The 18,539-nt window shown below is 42.3% G+C and overlaps 1 protein-coding gene across 3 annotated transcripts in view; it reads left to right on the top strand.

The window, feature by feature from the left end:
- The window catches only part of LAMA3 (laminin subunit alpha 3), a 190,226-nt gene that overhangs the window by 72,696 nt on the left and 98,991 nt on the right, over window positions 1-18,539 (top strand). For 2 of the 3 annotated variants that reach the window (XM_073331377.2, XM_073331379.1), the window contains 4 exons: window positions 6,890-7,024; window positions 9,320-9,457; window positions 12,497-12,543; window positions 17,663-17,762. In XM_073331377.2, the coding sequence (XP_073187478.1) occupies window positions 6,890-7,024; window positions 9,320-9,457; window positions 12,497-12,543; window positions 17,663-17,762 (420 nt within the window). The remainder of the gene's footprint in view (window positions 1-6,889; window positions 7,025-9,319; window positions 9,458-12,496; window positions 12,544-17,662; window positions 17,763-18,539) is intronic. The other variant, XM_073331378.2, reaches the window with a different exon arrangement.

Here is an 18,539-nt window from a genome sequence, read left to right as displayed (position 1 = left end):
TTTGCCACCTCACTGTTTACCCCTTTTTCAGATCATTTATGAATATGTTGAAAAGGACTGGTCCCAGTACAGACCCCTGAGGGACACCACTGGTTACCTCTCTCTATTTTGAAAACTGACCATTTATTCCTGCTCTTTGTTTCCTATCTTTTAACCAGTTACTGATCCATGAGAGGATCTTCCTTCTTATCCCATGACAGTTTACTTTGCTTAAGAGCCTTTGTTGAGGGACCTTGTCAAAGGCTTTCTGAAAAGCTAAGTACACTATATCCACTGGATCCCCCTTGTCCACATGTTTGCTGACCACCTCAAGAATTCTAGCAGATTTGTGAGGCATGATTTCCATTTACAAAAACTATGTTGACTCTTCCCCAACAAATTATATTCATCTATGAAAAGGAGTACTTGTGGCACCTTAGAGACTAACCAATTTATTTGAGCATGAGCTTTCGTGACGAAAGCTCATGCTCAAATAAATTGGTTAGTCTCTAAGGTGCCACAAGTACTCCTTTTCTTTTTGCGAATACATACTAACACGGCTGTTACTCTGAAATTCATCTATGATAATTCTGTTCTTTACTATAGTTTCAACCAGTTTGCCCGGTACTGAAGTCAGGCTTACTGGCCTATAATTGCCGGAATCTCCTCTGGAACCTTTTTTAAAAATTGGTGTCACATTAGCTGTCCTTCAGTCATCTGGTACAGAAGCTGATTTAAATGACAGGTTACATACTACAGTTAGTAGTTCTGCAGTTTCACATTTGAGTTCCTTCAGAACTCTTGGGTGAATACCGTCTGGTCCTGGTGACTTATTACTGTTTAATTTATCAATTTGGTCCAAAACTTCCTCTAATGACACCTCAATCTGGGACTGTTCCTCAGATTTGTCACCTAAAAAGAATGCCTCACATCCTCAGCCATGAAGACCGATGCAAAGAATTAATTTAGTTTCTCCACAATGACCTTATCATCCTTGAATGCTTGTTTAGCATCTCGATCATCCAGTAGATCCATTGGTTGTTTAGTAGGGTTCCTGCTTCTGATGTGCTTACAATTTTTTTTGCTATTACTTTTTGAGTCTTTGGCTAGCTGTCTTCAAATTCTTTTTTAGCCTTCCTAATTATACTTTTAATACTTAATTTGCCAGAGTTTATGCTCCTTTCTATTTTCCTCACTAGGATTTAACTTCCACTTTTTAAAGGATTCCTTTTTGCCTCTCACTGCTTCTTTTACTTTGTTGTTTGGTCACAGTCACACTTTTTTGGTCCTGTTACTATGTTTTTTTAATTTGGGGTGTACATTTAGTCTGAGCCTCTATTTTGGTGTCTTTAAAATGTTTCCGTGCACCTTGGAGGGATTTCACTTTTGGCATTGTACCCCTAATTTTTGTTTAACTAACTTCCTCATTTTTGTGTACTTCCCCTTTCTGAAATTAAATGCTACCATCGTGGGCTGCTATGAGGGTATTTTCCGCACCACAGGGATGTTAAATTTAATTATATAATGGTCATTATTACCAAGCAGTAGAGGTATATTCATCTCTTGGACCAGATCCTGTGCTCCACTTCGGACTGAATCAAGAATTGCCTCTCCTCTTGTGGTTTCCAGGACTAGCTGCTCCAAGAAGCAGTCAATTAAGGTGTCAAGAAACTTTATCTCTGCAACCCGTCCTGAGGTGACATGTACCCAGTCAGTATGGGGATAGTTGAAATCCCCCATTATTATTGAGGTTTTTTTATTTTTATAGCCTCTCTAATCTCCCTAAGCATTTCACAGTCACTATCATCATCCTGGTTATCCTCATTTAATATGAGGCACTCAAGTTCACCCATTTTATTATTTAGACTTCTAACATTTGTATATAAGCACTTTAAAATGGTCACTTTTTAGATGTCTGCCATTATGTGATGTAATTGAATGGGACTCTTTTTCATTTGACTGTTTCTCAACAGATCCTACCCACATCTTATCTTCCATCCTCTCCTTCTTACTAGGACATAGAGAATCTCTGTTAATAGATCCTTCCTAGAGGGATGTCTCTGTCCAAACCACATGGTCATCCACACTTGTCGGCTTTCCCCCAGCCCTTAGTTTAAAAACTGCTCTACCACCCTTTAAATTTTAAGTGCCAGCAGTCTGGTTCTATATTGGTTTAGGTGGAGCCCCTCCTTCCTGCCTAGGCTCCCTCTTTCCCAAAAGTTTCCCCAGTTCCTAATAAATCTAGACCCCTCCTCCCTACACCATCGTCTCATCCATGCATTGAGACCCTGCAGTTTGGCCTGTCTAACTGGCCCTGCGTGGGAACTGGAAGCATTTGAGAGAATGCTACCATAGAGGTCCTGGGCTTCAATCTCATACCCAGCAGCCTAAATTTGGCTTCTGGGACCTCTCCCCTAACCTTCCTTATGTCATTAGTACCTACATGTACCACGACCACCGGCTTCTCCCTAGCACTACACCTAAGTCTGTCTAGATGTCTCGAGAGATCTACAACCTTTGTACCCAGCGGGCAAGTCACTATGCGGTTCTCGTGGTCATCACAAACCCAGCTATCTATGTATCAAATGATTGAATCCCCCATTACTATTACTCTTCCTAATAACTGGAGTTCCCTCCCCTGGAGAGGTATCCTCAGTGAGAGAGGATACCATAGAACAGGGGTCTCAAACACGTGGCCCGCGGGGTCATTTCCTGTGGCCTGCTAAGCTCCCCTCCCTCCAGCGTGCTGCGTCCCCGCTCCTCTGCCTACCTCCAGGTGCTGTTTGGCGGTGCTTAGCGCTTTCCAGGAGGGAGGAGCGAGAAGCCTCGCGCTTAGGAGAGGAGGCAGAGAAGAGGCAGGGATTTGTGGAAAGGGTTGGAATAGGGGCAGGGAGAGGGTGGAGTTGGGGTGGGGACTTTGGGGAAGGGGTGGGGCAGGGCCACATGGAAGGGGTGGAGTGGAGGTAGGGCCGGGGGCAGCAGGGATGTCAGTGATGTGGCCCTCGGGCCAATGTACTAGTCCTCATGTTGCCCTCCTGGTGATTCAAATTTGAGATTCCCTGCCATAGAATCATCTGGAAAGAGGGTCCCAACTATGGGATCATTTCCCTGTGCTCCAGTTTGATGCTCTCCTTCCCTGAGACTTACATCCTCCTCAACTGCACAGGGGCTGTCAGACTGAGGATGGGACCATTCTACTGTGTCCCAGAAAGTCTCATCTATGTACCTTTCTTTTCCCCTTAGCTCCTCCAGTTCAGCCACTCTGGTCTCCAAAGCCCCTATGTAGTCTCTGGGGGCCAGGCTCTCCTTGCACAGAATGTACACTTATGCCACTTGGCCATAAGGCAGGTAGTCATACATGCTGCATTCAATGCAATAAATTAGATAGCCCCCATCCTGCTGCTGGACTTCTGTCTGCATTATCTTTTTACTCCTGCATCTCTTTCAATTGTTATGTTTTTATCAGGAAGTGTTTATTGCCTTAAGCTTAGGGAATGTTAATGAAGAGTATCTAGCCCCCCCCCCCTCTAAACTCTCTTGCAAAACTCCCCTGTAACTATTTGTGTCTGTACAAGAAAGCAGTCAAGTCTCTTTTTGTCACCAGTTTGTGTTAGAGAGTGCCTGCTTCAGGCAAGATGTCTCTATATTGTTTAGTGTGTGAAGTTGTTAATTCAGGATTTAAGTGGCACAGGCCCTCAGCACTGAGGTGAATTTCACCCAGTGAGAGAAAAGGCGAGGTCTCATGTCACAGTAAGTTTTGATGTATGCTTGTGTACACACATGAACATGTTGCATATAGAAAGATACAGGAGAATTTGCTTCTTTGTTGTTGTTTCATTGTGATGTTACCTAGGGTACAGTCTGGACTGTTGAACAGCTCTGTCCCCTCAACTCTCCAACCTGGGGTGCCTTTTACACTGCTTTGCTGTCAGAACAACCATTCCTGGTCTGTTCACACACAGCCTGCAGCATGCAAAATCACTCCCAGCTATGTTGCATGAATGCTCTAGCCAGTCACGCCTGAGTTATATAGCAGAGGGACACCAGCAAATTCCCAGTTCCAGACTTGTCCTCAGATATGTGTGTCTTGTACTGCCTAGCAGTTTCCTTCTGGACAATACAAGCTCGTAGAAAGTTCATCATTTCAATAATAGAAAATGATATGCACAAACCCTGTTATCTCAAATGGAGGTTCCCAAGCATTTCATTCCATACACACTAGTTTCGATAAAATAAGTTTATTAACTACAGAAAGAAAAATTTGAACTGATTACATGTAATCAGGCATAAAAGTAAAAATTGGTTAGAAAGAAAATAAAAAGTAAAACAACTAATATCTAACTTATCCAGCTATTCAAAAGGAAAGGTTTTTCTCACCATATCTTTTTAATCATTACTGGCTGAACTTTTTCAGTCAGGACTCCTCCCCCAGTCCAGTGTCTTTCCAGTTTCTGTTGATGCCCGTGAGCAGAGAGAAAGGGAGGAGTATTTTGGGGCTTCTCTTGCCATTTCTTACAGTTCTCTTTTCCCTTTGAAGATCATCTCCAGCTGGCATTCTGGAGGCAGGAGGTCTGGGGGATGGGAACTTCCCATTGTTTCACTGTTAATATGTAAAGTTCTTGCTCACACTCTTCTTCCTGACAAAGAATGGCCGCTTAACCAGATGCTAGTCCATTTGATTTTGTGGATGCTTTGCTGAGATGTTGTCTAACCTTTTGTCTCTGGGGAACTGGTCTGAAGCTGTTTCCCCTAACTTGGAACATGACAGTAGCATTTTATAACCTTACATACAATGTTGCCACAGATTTTACCAGTACAATAATGTTCAGCAGATTATGATTTTTCAAATGATACCTCATAAGGCATACTTTGTACAAAATGTATCATACTCTTGTAAAAAGGTTAAACATAGGGGGTACAGAACATCACAATCATTTTGTATTAGTAAATGCAACAGACACCTTCATTATGGGCTTACGTTCTAAATATATGCCTATGAAAGGACTACAGAATTCTTTATGCTCCTTAGAAGAAAAATCCAAAGTACTAGTTTGAGTCAACAAGCAAAATGGATGGAGTAAAGAATTACCATATGGTTCTCCCTTTTACAGATCTGGAGTACATTAAAATGTTTTAATGAAAAAAATCAAATCAGAGTTCTACATTGGTACACACAGTTCAGTGGTTTTAAAATACTATAATTTTTTTAAGTTGGAAGTGAATCAACTGGCAATTTAGTATAGCAAATTTAGCCCATATTGAACTGGTTTAAACTTTTAATGCTGAAATCTGCAATGAAACATAAAAGCGGTAAGAGATCATGCAAAAACAAGTCACAAAAAAAAGACTGTAAAAGATAATTAAACATAAGAGAAAACTAAAAGGGGGCATGCAGCCAAAGTAAAAAAGGGGTGACAGTTTCTTCTTTAACCATCGTTTACCTATGCATGATCATAAAACTGATGTAATGGGACGTGGCAGATTTTTTTCTGTTCGGAAAGATTTTTTTTTTATCTAGTGCAACAGCAGAGTTCCTTGGAAAACTCGATTAGGAGGAGGGGTGAGAAAAAACAATTTGGCTTAGTATAATACTATCCATCTGAGTGCCCATCCCACTGAAGATCAAATCACTGTTCCTCCAGCTATGCAGACTAGCCTGGGCCTGATTTTCCTCACTTAGTGCCTGATCCTGCCCCATTGAAGTCAATGGGAGCATTACCATTGATTCACTAGGAGTAGGATCAAGCCCTTACACTGATTTAACTACATTTAAATGAAATGAGAATTTAACTCTACAGCATTACAATAAAAGAACCCCAGTCCTGCCCCAAGACCCCATTGTACTAGATGCTGTACAAAGAGAGAACAAAAAAGACAGGGCCTCCCCCAAAGAGTTTACAATCTAATGTAAAACTCTAGGCATTGGTGCCACTGAAGATGTTTTTGGGAGAGATGGGATGTGGGTTTGCTTTAGCAGCTCTCTCCCTCACATATTGACTGGGTAGCGAGTCTTGCTGCCTCTCTTAATCCTGTGAAAACAAACACAGCAGAGTAAGAGAGCTTTGGCTGCTGAATAGAGAGGAACTGAAAGAGGGAAACCAGAAACATACATAGAACAGGGAAACATTTAAAATAGCTGTAGCTGTAACTCCAGTAAAAACACCCAGCTGGCTAGCAATTATATTCTGACACAGATTCACAAACCGCATGCTAGTTCTTATACATTACTTCACAGCACATAAACTAGCTTTTTTACACTGTGGCAGCAATTCATTTGAGAGTTTGTTGAACTAAAGTTGGTCAGCAGTTAACTTGAACACTGTATCAAATTTCAGAGCGTTAGTCTGTATTCGCAAAAAGAAAAGGAGTACTTGTGACACCTTAGGGACTAACAAATTTGAGCATAAGCTTTCATGAGCTAGAGTTCACTTCATGCTCAAATAAATTTGTTAGTCTCTAAGGTGCCACAGGTACTCCTTTTCTCTTTATCAAGTTGTTATCCTAATAAATTACTAGCTAGTCATTATGCCATATCAAATGCTGCTCTACTTCCTCAATACTTAATGCATGAGGCTCTCTTTTAAGACTAAGTAATTTCCTCAAATAATTTTCCTTCAGTTTTAAGGTGAATTTCTATCCTGTATGTAGTTTGCAAATGATCAAACTAAAACTTTCTTTAATACGTTATAGCATTGCAATAAGACACTAATATCATGGCTGATCAGGCAATTGTATTCTAAGCCACTGTTTGCAGATGTTCATTTTTGCTGGTAAGATCATGGTTTTGGCTGAATGTCTTGTGTTTGTTTTTGAGCCAAAGGTGAATTTTTCAGAACATTTTATTTTAAAATAACTACTGCTTTGGACAAATAGCTGCATGAATAATTGCTTGTGATTTTCCCTTGTGCAGAGTGCAACTGTGATGCACTTGGCTCATTGGACAATACATGTGGGCCTAGTGGTCAGTGTCGGTGCCGTAAAAATTATGCTGGACTTCGATGCAACCAATGTGCTCCAGGTTATTTTAGCTATCCCAACTGCTTGTGTGAGTAACAGTAGTTCCTTCTTTTGCTTTGCTTTCTGTTATAAAGAAAAAAATCAGTTAATTCCCTCAAAAGCTTTTCCATGTAAAACTGCAAGAATCAAAGCAAGAGTGAGTCATTTTAGGCAGAAACAGTAAATGGTTCTCTCCTCCCCCTGTTTATTTAGCACATCATATATAGAAGCTCTGTGGGGCAGGTAGATGAGGCTACCAACTACAGTTCTTAAAAGCCTCATTAACCTCTCAGGCCTTGTCTAGACTGGGATTTAAAGTGTGATGTTAACTAACATGTTTTAAAAGTCTAATGTAGACAACGCTTGCTGCCTCTAGCAATTCTAACTTGGTCAATAGTTGGGGTGGGGACTTTGGGGAAGGGGTGGGGCAGGGGCAATAGGGAGCCTCAGCTTTAACTCAACTAGTTTAGTGTGTATTAAAGTATACATTGCCTAACATCATGTGCCAACATCACACCTTAACTCTTAGTCTACATGAGACCTAGAAGGGCTTGATCCTGCAAACCTACTCATCTCAGTAACCTTACTCACCTGACCAGTTCTACTGATTAGACCCAAAATGAATTATATGACTGATATTACAGAAACCTAGAGACAGTAAAGTTATCAAGTAGAATGAAACATTCAGACCCCATCTACACTGTAATTAAAATCAGGTCTTTAAGTAACTTTAAACATGGTTGTTATGTGCGTGGTTATAGGTGTGGTGGTCACGTGCCTGGTACCACTGAGCATCATTAACAGAGATATTTGTTTCCTGAGAATCAAAATTTCAGATTGGCAGTACCAGAGGAGCTATATTGTTTTACAGCAGGGGTGGGCAAACTTTTTGGCCCGAGGGCCACATCAGGGTTGCAAAATGGTATGGAGGGCTGGGTAGAGAAGGATGTGCCTCCGCAAACAGCCTGGCCCCTGCCCCTTATCTGCCCCCTCCCACTTCCCACCCCCTGACTATCTAACCCCTGCTGCTTCTTGTCCCCTGACCCCCCCTCCTGGGACCCCACCTCCTATTTAACCCCCCCTGCTCCCTGTCCCCTGATTGCCCCAACCCCTATCCACACCCCTGCCTCCTGACAGGCTCCCTGACCCATCCAACCCCTTACCCCTTGCTTCTTGTCCCCTGACCACCCCCTTCTGGGACCCCTGTCCCTAACTGCCCCCCCAGGACCCCACCCTCTAGTCAACCTCCCTGTCCCTGTCCCCCCCCTCCTGGGACACCCCTCCCATCCAACCCCTGCTGCTCCTGACTGCCCCCCCCCGAACCTCCACCCCATCCAACTGCCCCGGAACTACCCCCTGGGACTTCCTGCCCCTTATCCAACCCCCCTTCCCCTTACCATGCCCCTCAGAGTGGCAGGACAGGCTTATTGGAAAGCCTGGGAGGTGGGCGGACACAAGCCATGCTGCCTGCATGGCTGGGGTGACAGTGGGGGAGGAGCTGGGGGCTAGCCTCCCTGGCTGGGAGCTCAGGAGCTGGGCAGGATGGTCCCGCGGGCTGGATGTGGCCTGTAGTTTGCCCACCTCTGTGTTACAGTATGGCTATAACCACTTCTCAGGACAAAATTCCAACAACTTTTAGGGAACTAATTGCTACTCTACAAGAACTGTATTTAACAGTTTCAACTTTAGACACTGATCCTGCAAAGAAATATGCTTAACCTCACACACACCGAGTAGTTTGATTCACTTCAGTGGGACTACTCACAATGCGTAAATTTAGCATGTGTGTAAGTCATTTCAATACTGGGGTCAATAGTGTGAACAGGAACATGAAGATGACCACAAATGTGACTGCTCTCTGGGTAAAAGGCAAGACCCCCTTTTTAGCCCTTCCTAGTCAAGGTTTAAAGATCTGATGTTAGAACATAGTATGTGCTATCTCAGTTTTAAATCCTAGCCTAGAAAAAGCTTTTGCCTTAAGCTATATGTAAAATTAAACAGAACCAGCAAACAAAAGCCAATCCCCACTTCAGTCTGCCCTTGGGTTGAAGCAAAGAACAGAAGAATGAGTGCAGTGAAGTTCCTGATAATCCTAACTGCTTCTGTTAAGGGAAAAATCAAATCATGTAACTCGTGTGTGAAATAAGGCACTCAGATTTCATATTGATGGGTGCACTATTAATAAGTACCTAGGCAGAGAGGTTTTTTTTTTAAAACAGTTATTGCAAAGAAAATCAGGAATGTTCCAGATAAGTAATGTTAAATTTTAAAACTTCAGTCCCGAAACAGGTTATTTCTTACTAAATGTAGCTAGAATCTTACCAAATAATGATTTTTTGTTCAGCTTGTCAGTGTTCTCCCCATGGTTCCTACCAGAACACATGTGAGTCAACAACAGGGCAGTGTGAGTGTCGAACAGGCATTACAGGGCAGCAGTGTGACAGATGCCTTTCAGAAGGCTACAGTTTCCCCTATTGCCAAGGTAAGATTTACGATGGAAAATACTTGATCTTGATGCAAAATGCATACATTTTTGCCATTGTGTTCTCCAGAGCACTCCACTGTATAGATAGCTCCATAGAAACATGGAACATGTACAGGACACATCAGGGAGATGGACTAGATGATCTAATAGAAACACAGAATATCAGGGTTGGAAGGGACCTCAGGAGGTCATCTAGTCCAACCCCCTGCTCAAAGCAGGGCCAATCCCCAACTAAATCATCCCACCCAGGGCTTTGTCAAGCCTGACCTTAAAAACCTCAAAGGAAGGAGATTCTACCACCTCCCTAGGTAACACATTCCAGTGCTTCACCACCCTCCTACTGAAAAAGTTTTTCCTAATATCCAACCTAAACCTCCCCCACTGCAACTTGAGGCCATTACTCCTTGTTCTGTCATCTGCTACCGCTCAGAACAGTCTAGAGCCATCCTCTTTGAAACCCCCCTTTCAGGTAGTTGAAAGCAGCTATCAGATCCCCCCCTCATTCTCCTCTTCCGCAGACTAAACCATCCCAGTTCCCTCAGCCTCTCCTCATAAGTCATGTGTTCTAGTCCCCTTATCATTTGTTGCCCTTCGCTGGATGCTTTCCAAATTTTCCATATCCTTCTTGTAGTGGAGCCCAAAACTGGACACAGTACTCCAGATGAGACCTCACCAATGTTGAATAGAGGGGAATGATCACATCCCTCGATCTGCTGGCAATGCCCCTACTTATACAGCCCAAAATGCCGTTAGCCTTCTTGGCAACAAGGGCACACTGTTGACTCAGATCCAGCTTCTCATCCATTGTAACCTCTAGGTCCTTTTCTGCAGAACTGCTGCCTAGCCATTCAGTCCCTAGTCTGTAGCAGTGCATGGGATTCTTCCATCCTAAGTGCAGGCCTCTGCACTTGGCATTGTTAAACCTCAGATTTCTTTTGGCCAGGTCCCTCTGTATCCTATCTACCACTCCTCCCAGTTTAGTGTCATTTGCAAACTTGCTGAGGGTGCAGTCCATGCCATCCTCCAGATCATTGACTATATTGAACAAAACCGGCCCCAGGACTGACCCTTGGGGCACTCCGCTTGATACCGGCTGCCAACTAGACATGGAGCCATTGATCACTACCTGTTGAGCCCGACGATCTAGCCAGCTTTCTATCCACCGTAGAGCCCATTCATCCAGCCCATACTACTTTAACTTGCTGGCAAGAATACTGTGGGAGACTGTGTCAAAAGCTTTGCTAAAGTCAAGGAATAACACGTCCACTGCTTTCCCCTCATCCACAGAGCCAGTTATCTCGTCATAGAAGGCAATTAGATTAGTCAGGCATGACTTGCCCTTGGTGAATCCATGCTAACTGTTCCTGATCACTTTCCTCTAAGTGCTTCAGAATTGATTCCTTGAGGACCTGCTCCATGATTTTTCCAGGGACTGAGGTGAGGCTGACTGGCCTGTAGTTCCCAGGATCCTCCTTCCCTTTTTTAAAGATGGGCACTACATTAGCCTTTTCCCAGTTGTCCAGAGCCTCCCCCGATCACCATGAGTTTTCAAAGATAATGGCCAATGGCTCTGCAATCACATCCGCCAACTCCTTTAGCACTCTCGGATGCAGTGCATCCGGCCCCATGGACTTGTGCTCATCCAGCTTTTCTAAGTAGTTCCAAACCGCTTCTTTCTCCACAGATGGCTGGTCACCTCCTCCCCATGCTGTGCTGCCCAGTGCAGCCGTCTGGGAGCTGACCTTGTTTGTGAAGACAGAGGCAAAAAAAGCATTGAGTATATTAGCTTTTTCCACATCCTCTGTCACTAGGTTGCCTCCCTCATTCAGTAAGGGGCCCACACTTTCCTTGGCTTTCTTCTTGTTGCCAACATACCTGAAGAAACCCTTCTTATTCTTAAGATCTCTTGCTAGCTGCAACTCCAAGTGTTATTTGGCCTTCCTGATTTCACTCCTGCATGCCCGAGCAATATTCTTATACTCCTGCCTGGTCATTTGTCCAATCTTCCACTTCTTGTAAGTTTCTTTGTGTGTTTAAGATCATCAAGGATTTCACTGTTAAGCCAAGCTGGTTGCCTGCCATATTTACTATTCTTTCTACACATCAGGATGGTTTGTTCCTGTAACCTCAATAAGGATTCTTTAAAATACAGCCACCTCTCCTGGACTCCTTTCCCCCTCATGTTATTCTCCTAGGGGATCCTGCCCATCAGTTCCCTGAGGGAGTCAAAGTCTGCTTTTCTGAAGTCTAGGGTCCGCATTCTGCTGCTCTCCTTTCTTCCTTGTGTCAGGATCCTGACCTCGACCATCTCATGGGAACCTGGGTGGCAGTGACCATTGACTTTTGCTTCCCCTACTCATTCTTCCTGGTTTGTGAGCAGCAGGTCAAGAAGAGCACTGCCCCTATTTGATTCCTCCAGCACTTGCACCAGGAAGTTGTCCCCTACACTTTCCAAAAAGTTCTTGGATTGTCTGTGCACCGCTGTATTGCTCTCCCAGCAAACAGCAAGGTGATTGAAGTCCCCATGAGTCTTCCATAATAGATCTTGTTTATTCCTCACTTCCATGTTTCATAAACTGCACTGAGGGAATTTGGCACTCTTTAGCTGGTGGCATTGTAGATTTAGGAAAAATACCGTTAGTTATTCATCAGAGGGTAGCCATGTTAGTCTGGATCTGTGAAAGTGGCGAAGAGTCCTGTGGCACCTTATAGGCTAACAGACGTATTGGAGCATAAGCTTTCGTGGGTGAATACCCATTTCGTCGGATGCATGTAGTGGAGATTCAGTTACTCTTTTTCCCATCCCTGCCATATTTTTGCAAATAATCCTGATGGTTACATATAAAAATAAAAGTTCTAAAGTATGCACTGATGCTAATTATCCTTTTACACAGTCACCATGAAAGACTTCAACTCATTTTAAAATATCAAGATCACCCCTGGGCAACCTTATTATAGAAAAGTTTGGAATTTGCAACTGCTCCATTGCTTCATTTACAAAAAATGATCATATGTTTATTTTTTTATTACATAAAGGAGCAAACAATGACTGTGACCCTGCTGGTACTCTTTATTCCCATACTGTAAGTATTATATTTTTGGCATTTACAATAAATGTTAATTGATTCACTACACCTGTAATTACTGAATACATTGATTTGGAATTTCTAAATATTATAAATGATTTCCTAACTCAAGAAGTGTTGCAACAGACATGGGGGGAATTCTATATTACACACCTAGTCTTGATAGAGAGGAACTGGTCACAGAACTAGAAATTAATGACAGGTTTCAGAGTAACAGCTGTGTTAGTCTGTATTCGCAAAAAGAATTAATGGTAGCTTTGGTACAAGTGATCGTGACTTGCACAAAGTAGAGCAGCAACAAAACCTGAGGGAGCTTAGTAAAATTGGCATAAAAGCTAAGCTGTTTGAAATTGTGTGTCACTCTATAACGAAGCCAACATAAGATGCTGTGGGAACATAGCTAAGGCTTAAAACAAAAGCTATCAGAAAAAGTACGGCATCCATTAAATGAGCAAAACCAAAAACTTGTTAAACTTCTCTTACCTGCATATAATAAAAACACACCAAAACACGCCCCCTGAATAATGATTCCCCATTTATAATTATTCTACCATTTCAATCCAGTAAGGGACAAATACCATTGTTAGGATTGTTTTTGTTAATATACTTTAATGCCTTCTTATTCTCCTTAACGCTGGTGGCCATAGATTTCTACTTGCAGACCTTTGCTTCCCTTCTCAATTTTCTACAACTTCTACCTTTGGATTTAGGGTCATTACTGTCAACTTCCCCTTTCTTCCATTGGTAATGTTGTTTTTTAATTTTTATAGCTGCCTTCACTTCCCCTCTAAACAAGGTCTTTGTTAAAACCAATATGGCCTTCTTTCTCAATTTGTGGGATTGTGACTTCTCGGGCATGTTCTGAAGTGCTCTTAAGCAATTCCCAATAGTCATTCTATATAAAAAAGGGAAACAAGGAGAACCCAGGGAATTACAGACCAGTCAGCTTAACTTTTGTACCTGGAAAGATAATGGAGCAAATAATTAAGCAATCAATTTGGAAACACCTAGAAGGTAATAAGTAACAGTCAGCATGGATTTGTCAAGAACAAATTGTATCAAACCAACCTGATAACATTCTTTGACAGGGTAACAAATCTTGTGGATATAGGGGAAGTGGTAGATGTGGTATATCTTGATTTTAGTAAAGTTTTTGATACTGTCTCACATGACCTTCTCATAAACAAACTAGGGAAATGCAACCTAGATGGAGCTACTATAAGGTGAGTGCATAACTGGTTGGAAAACCATTCCCAGAGATTAGTTATCAGTGGCTCTAAGTCAAGATGGAAAGGCATAATGAGTGGGGTCCCACAGGGATCAGTTCTGGATCCAGTTCTGTTCCATATCTTCATCAGTAATTTAGATAATGGCATAGAGAGTACACTTCTAAAGTTTGTGGACAATACCATGCTGGGAGGGGTTGCAAATACTTTGGTGGATAGGATTATAATTCAAAATGATCTGGACAAACTGGAGAAATGGTCTGAAGTAAACAGGATGAAATTCAATAAGGACAAATGCAAAGTACTCCACTTAGGAAGGATCTATCAGCTGCACACACAGAAATAGGAAGTGACTGCCTAGGAAGTACTGCGGCAAGGGATCTGGGGGTCATAGTGGACCACAAGCTAAATATGAGTCAAAGTGTAACACTGTTGCAAAAAAACTGAACATCATTCTGGATGTATTAGCGGGAGTGTTGTAAGCAAGACACGAGAAGTAATCCTTCCGCTCTACTCCACACTGATTAGGCCTCAACAGGGGTACTGTGTCCAGTTCTGGGCGCCACATTTCAGGAAAGATGTGGAGAAACTGGAGGAAGTCCAGAAAAGAGCAACAAAAATGATTAAAGGTCTAGAAAACATGAACTATGAGGGGAGATTGAAAAAAGTTGGGGTTGTTTAGTTTGGAGAAGAGAAGACTGAGAGGGGACATAACCTTTTATGTATTTGAAAATTATTACAAGGAAGGAGCAAAAAAGTGCTCTCCTTAACCTCTGAGGATGGGACAAGAAGCAATGAGCTTAAACTGCAGCAGTGGCGGTTAGGTTGGACATTAGGAAAAACTTCCTAACCGTCAGGGTGGTTAAGTACTGGAATAAATTGCCCAGGGAGGTTGTGGAATCTGCATCATTGGAGATTTGTAAGAGCAGGTTAGACAAACACCTGTTAGGGATGGTCTAAATAATATGTAGTTCTGCCATGAGTGCAGGGGACTGGACTAAATGACCTCTCAAGGCAGTCCTATGATGCACATTTTTCAGATTAAATTCTTCCTCCCAGCTGATATGTCTCAATTATTTTCAGCTTTGTCAAATTGGCCCTTTTAAAACACCAAGTACATATGCTACTGGTTTGGACTTTCTGTTTGCATGTTATGACAAACCTTGGCAGGCTTATGCATTTTAAAGTTTACTTTTATAGTTAAAAACAATTAACACCTCATAAACAATATTTCACTAAATGTTAGTGACTGCAGATTGGTGAAATTTAACAACATTTAGCACATTAATACTATTAAATATTTAATTTTAAGCTATTAGTTGGGTTTGTTTTTATATAATTGTTTGGTTTTAATACAATTTTTACATATAAACTACTACTGTATAGGTTTTCACTTTCTCATAATTTATACTACAGATAAACAGATTTTTTTGGATAAGAATGTTAATGGTTAAGCTTTATTTTATATTTACTGCTTTTTTGTGGTGCTGGGTTGGTTTTTGCTTCCAAAACACACAGCCATCTGAAAAAGAAAATAACCTATTGTGTCTTCTCTTTGGAGCCTTTGAGATTTTAATTAAATAGCATGTTTTATTTCATTTGTTTTACAATATACACTACATGTTACATGGGAATGCACTCTTCTTATAGTGCAATCTTTACCCTTTATTTGCCATAAAATTGTTAGCCATATTAATCTTTATATGAAGTGCTTGTAGAATTTTCATCTACTCCTATCAAAGTGATTGCCTGGTTACGTAGAGCCACATTAAGGTCTGGTGTTCTGAACATTGCTATTTTTGTGAGTACCCCTCCCCCTGCCTCAGTTTTCTTTTGCAGCCTTTTTAGCTGCTATTTTATTAATCCAGAAGGATTTAGAGTCTCTTCCTACTGTCCTGGTTCTGGCCATCCCTGTCATAGCCACAACCATATCTTCTAGTCCTTATTTTAAAAAGTGTTGAACTTCATAAAAACATTGAGGTACTCAAATGATTAAATGCTAAAAAGCAGAGCCAGATAACACCAGCTACTGGGGTTTGACATGAGAGGGGGAAAAAAAAAAATAGCAAAGACTACTCAGAAACATTGACAGCTGCTCAAAAAGTGTGTGTGTCAGTTTTTATAACTTTGACTGAAAGATTCAAAAGGATTTTTAGTGGTATTTTTTAAAAGGCAATTCATTTTAAACATTCAAAATGGGGTTTTAGACACTAGGAGTGTTTAGGTCCCTAAAACTTTGCATAAGTACACAGATGTATTTGGTTTTTTTAATATTTTGCTTAATATCCCTTGTGTTGCTCTAATTATTTTTTTTATACAACTGTACCTAGATTACATTCCCTACTTGTACATTCTGAGGCAGCCAAGTTCAAATGGAAACCCCTTTTTCCCCCCTTAGTGATTTTGACTAATTTGTCCATACCACACATCCAAAGTTACACAGAAAACCTCTTCCTTTATTGTATATACATCACACATTTTGGGATTGGCTTGGTTACTTTGTGGGAACCAATCCCAGTACTGCATGCTTTGTCAACTAACAGTGTAGGATTTATGCTTTTCCTCATCTCACATTCTGGGCTTATTTTGTCCACTGTTACCAGTTCCCTGGGTATTCGCTCTTATCTTAGAGAAGATAGGCATTCTGTCCGATATATTACTAACCTATCAATGCACAAACATTCTGTTTACCTACTGTAGCAATGCGAGACTCACCAGCACAGCACCTCCTGCTGGTCATCTGGGAATTAGCTCTTTCCAGCCTTCAGAGCACCCTCTGCAGGCCAGTGTCTCACCTGCCACTGGCCTCATGTCCCTCTTGGACCCCAGAGGCCTTTTCCTCAGGGTTCTGCCCCAGCAGTACCCCCACACTCTGGGTCTTCCCTCCCAGGAGAACCCCCAACCCTCTAAACCCACCTTGCCTCAGTGGCTACTGCCAGTCATCATCTAGCCCCCGCTCACTGGGGCAGACTGCAGTGTAATGGACACTCATCATTGGCAAGGGGTTAAGACCTGCTGCCTTTGCCTGTCTCTGGGCTGCCCCTCTGCAGCACCAGTACCTTTGTAGGCCTTCACCAAGGCCTGCAGCCTGGGGTTTTACCAGGCTGGAGCTCCTGCACTCCCTCTGGCCTTCTCCAGCACTGCTCCACCTCAGGTACCCTGATCCCAGGCAGCTAGCCCTTCCCACTCCAGGACTAGAGTGAGACTCCTTGCTTCTGGCCCACAGCCCTCTTATAAGGGCCAGCTGGGCCCTGTTTGAGCTGGCCACAGCTGTGGTCAGCTACTCACTCAGCTTCCCCCAGCTGGTCTCACTCCTCTTCCCTCACCACAGCCCTTTCCAGGGCTGCTTTTACTATTGGCTCCCCAGGGCAGCCCTCTCCCAGGGCTGTTTTAACCCCTTCAGGGCTAGAGCGAGGTGACCACCCCGCTACCCCTCCCTAATCCTGTCTCCCAAGAAATAAGGCCACATCCATGTCTGACTCATGTCAAGCCAGGCCTACAGTGTTATAATATGGGACTTCACTTGGTAACGAACCCGGGTGCGCTTTCCTGGGCCCAGTGAATTTTAGTATACTAAAGCAAAGATGTTTTTTCCCAAGAATTGGCATCTATTGTTTAAATATCAATATAGTAAAAGTTCTGTATCCTGTCTTCTGGATGTAATTTAGCATGCTTCCTTTTGAATACTACGTAAAATATCCTTTTTGGAGATAAACAAGAATGATGTAAGCTAGTGCTTTCCCCCTTTGTTGCACATTATTCACATTCCTTAGAGTTCCATAGTAGGAAGAAATCTCAGTAGTGCCTCATTGTTCAAAGAACATTCTTTTCATTATTTAAAATAATCTGAACACTGGGATGCCCAATGTTTGATTCTTTTCTGCCATCAGGGCTATTGTCGGTGTCTGCAGCATGTTGAAGGTCCTATATGTAGCAGATGCAAACCACTTTACTGGAATCTGGCCAGAGAAAACCCTGATGGATGTACAGGTAAGATTTCGTACATGCATTTCTTCAGGTCATCAAAGACAGTTAAACTCTTTTTATCGATCGTCAGCTATAATTAGTGACACAAACCTTCTATGTTGGTTATTGTATCGTAGCAGCAGATTTTTCATACTGCTGACATTTGGTACCAAATTACCCATGATTCTTACACTTGTTTTCAAAACTCAGACCCTATCCTGGCACCAACATTTGATGATGATGTCCCAAATTCTGCTCTCAGTTACATTGGTCTGAATCAGGTGCAATCCCATTGTGACTTCAAAGGCGTTATGCAGACTTTACACCATTATAACGTAGAGCAGAATTTGCCCAAGAGTTTGGAGAAAATGTTCTTTCTCCTCTGATAGTGTATTCTCTTAAATTATCAAGGGTGAGAAAGCATTCTTATTGGCTTCACAATTTGCACAGCCTACCGTTGTTTATGTCTAAGTAAGATCAGTGTGACAACTGCTGTTAGTGAGGATGTGGTATACCATCTGTTTTTAAATTGCAGAGCAACAATTTTATTTTTAAAGTCCCACTTCTTCCATATGTTTCTCTTCTAGTGGATTGCTTCACAGCAACCTCCCAATGGTTGGAGAGATGAGATATATAGCCAGCTCTAGAGCTACCCCCACTGTCTTTACAGCACTGAATCCAAATATAGCTCAGTCTGTATCTTCTCCTCAGGGACCAGTCACATCACCTCTCCATAGTCCCAGTGTCAGTAGGGGCACTTCCATGGCTGCACAATGCACCTATGTCAGCAAAGATGGTTCC

This window comes from Lepidochelys kempii, chromosome 2, assembly GCF_965140285.1.
Source record: "Lepidochelys kempii isolate rLepKem1 chromosome 2, rLepKem1.hap1, whole genome shotgun sequence".
NCBI classification, from domain to species: Eukaryota; Metazoa; Chordata; order Testudines; family Cheloniidae; genus Lepidochelys; species Lepidochelys kempii.
The sequence above is the reverse complement of the archived record's forward strand: the minus strand, read 5'-3'. Positions and strand labels throughout refer to the sequence as shown.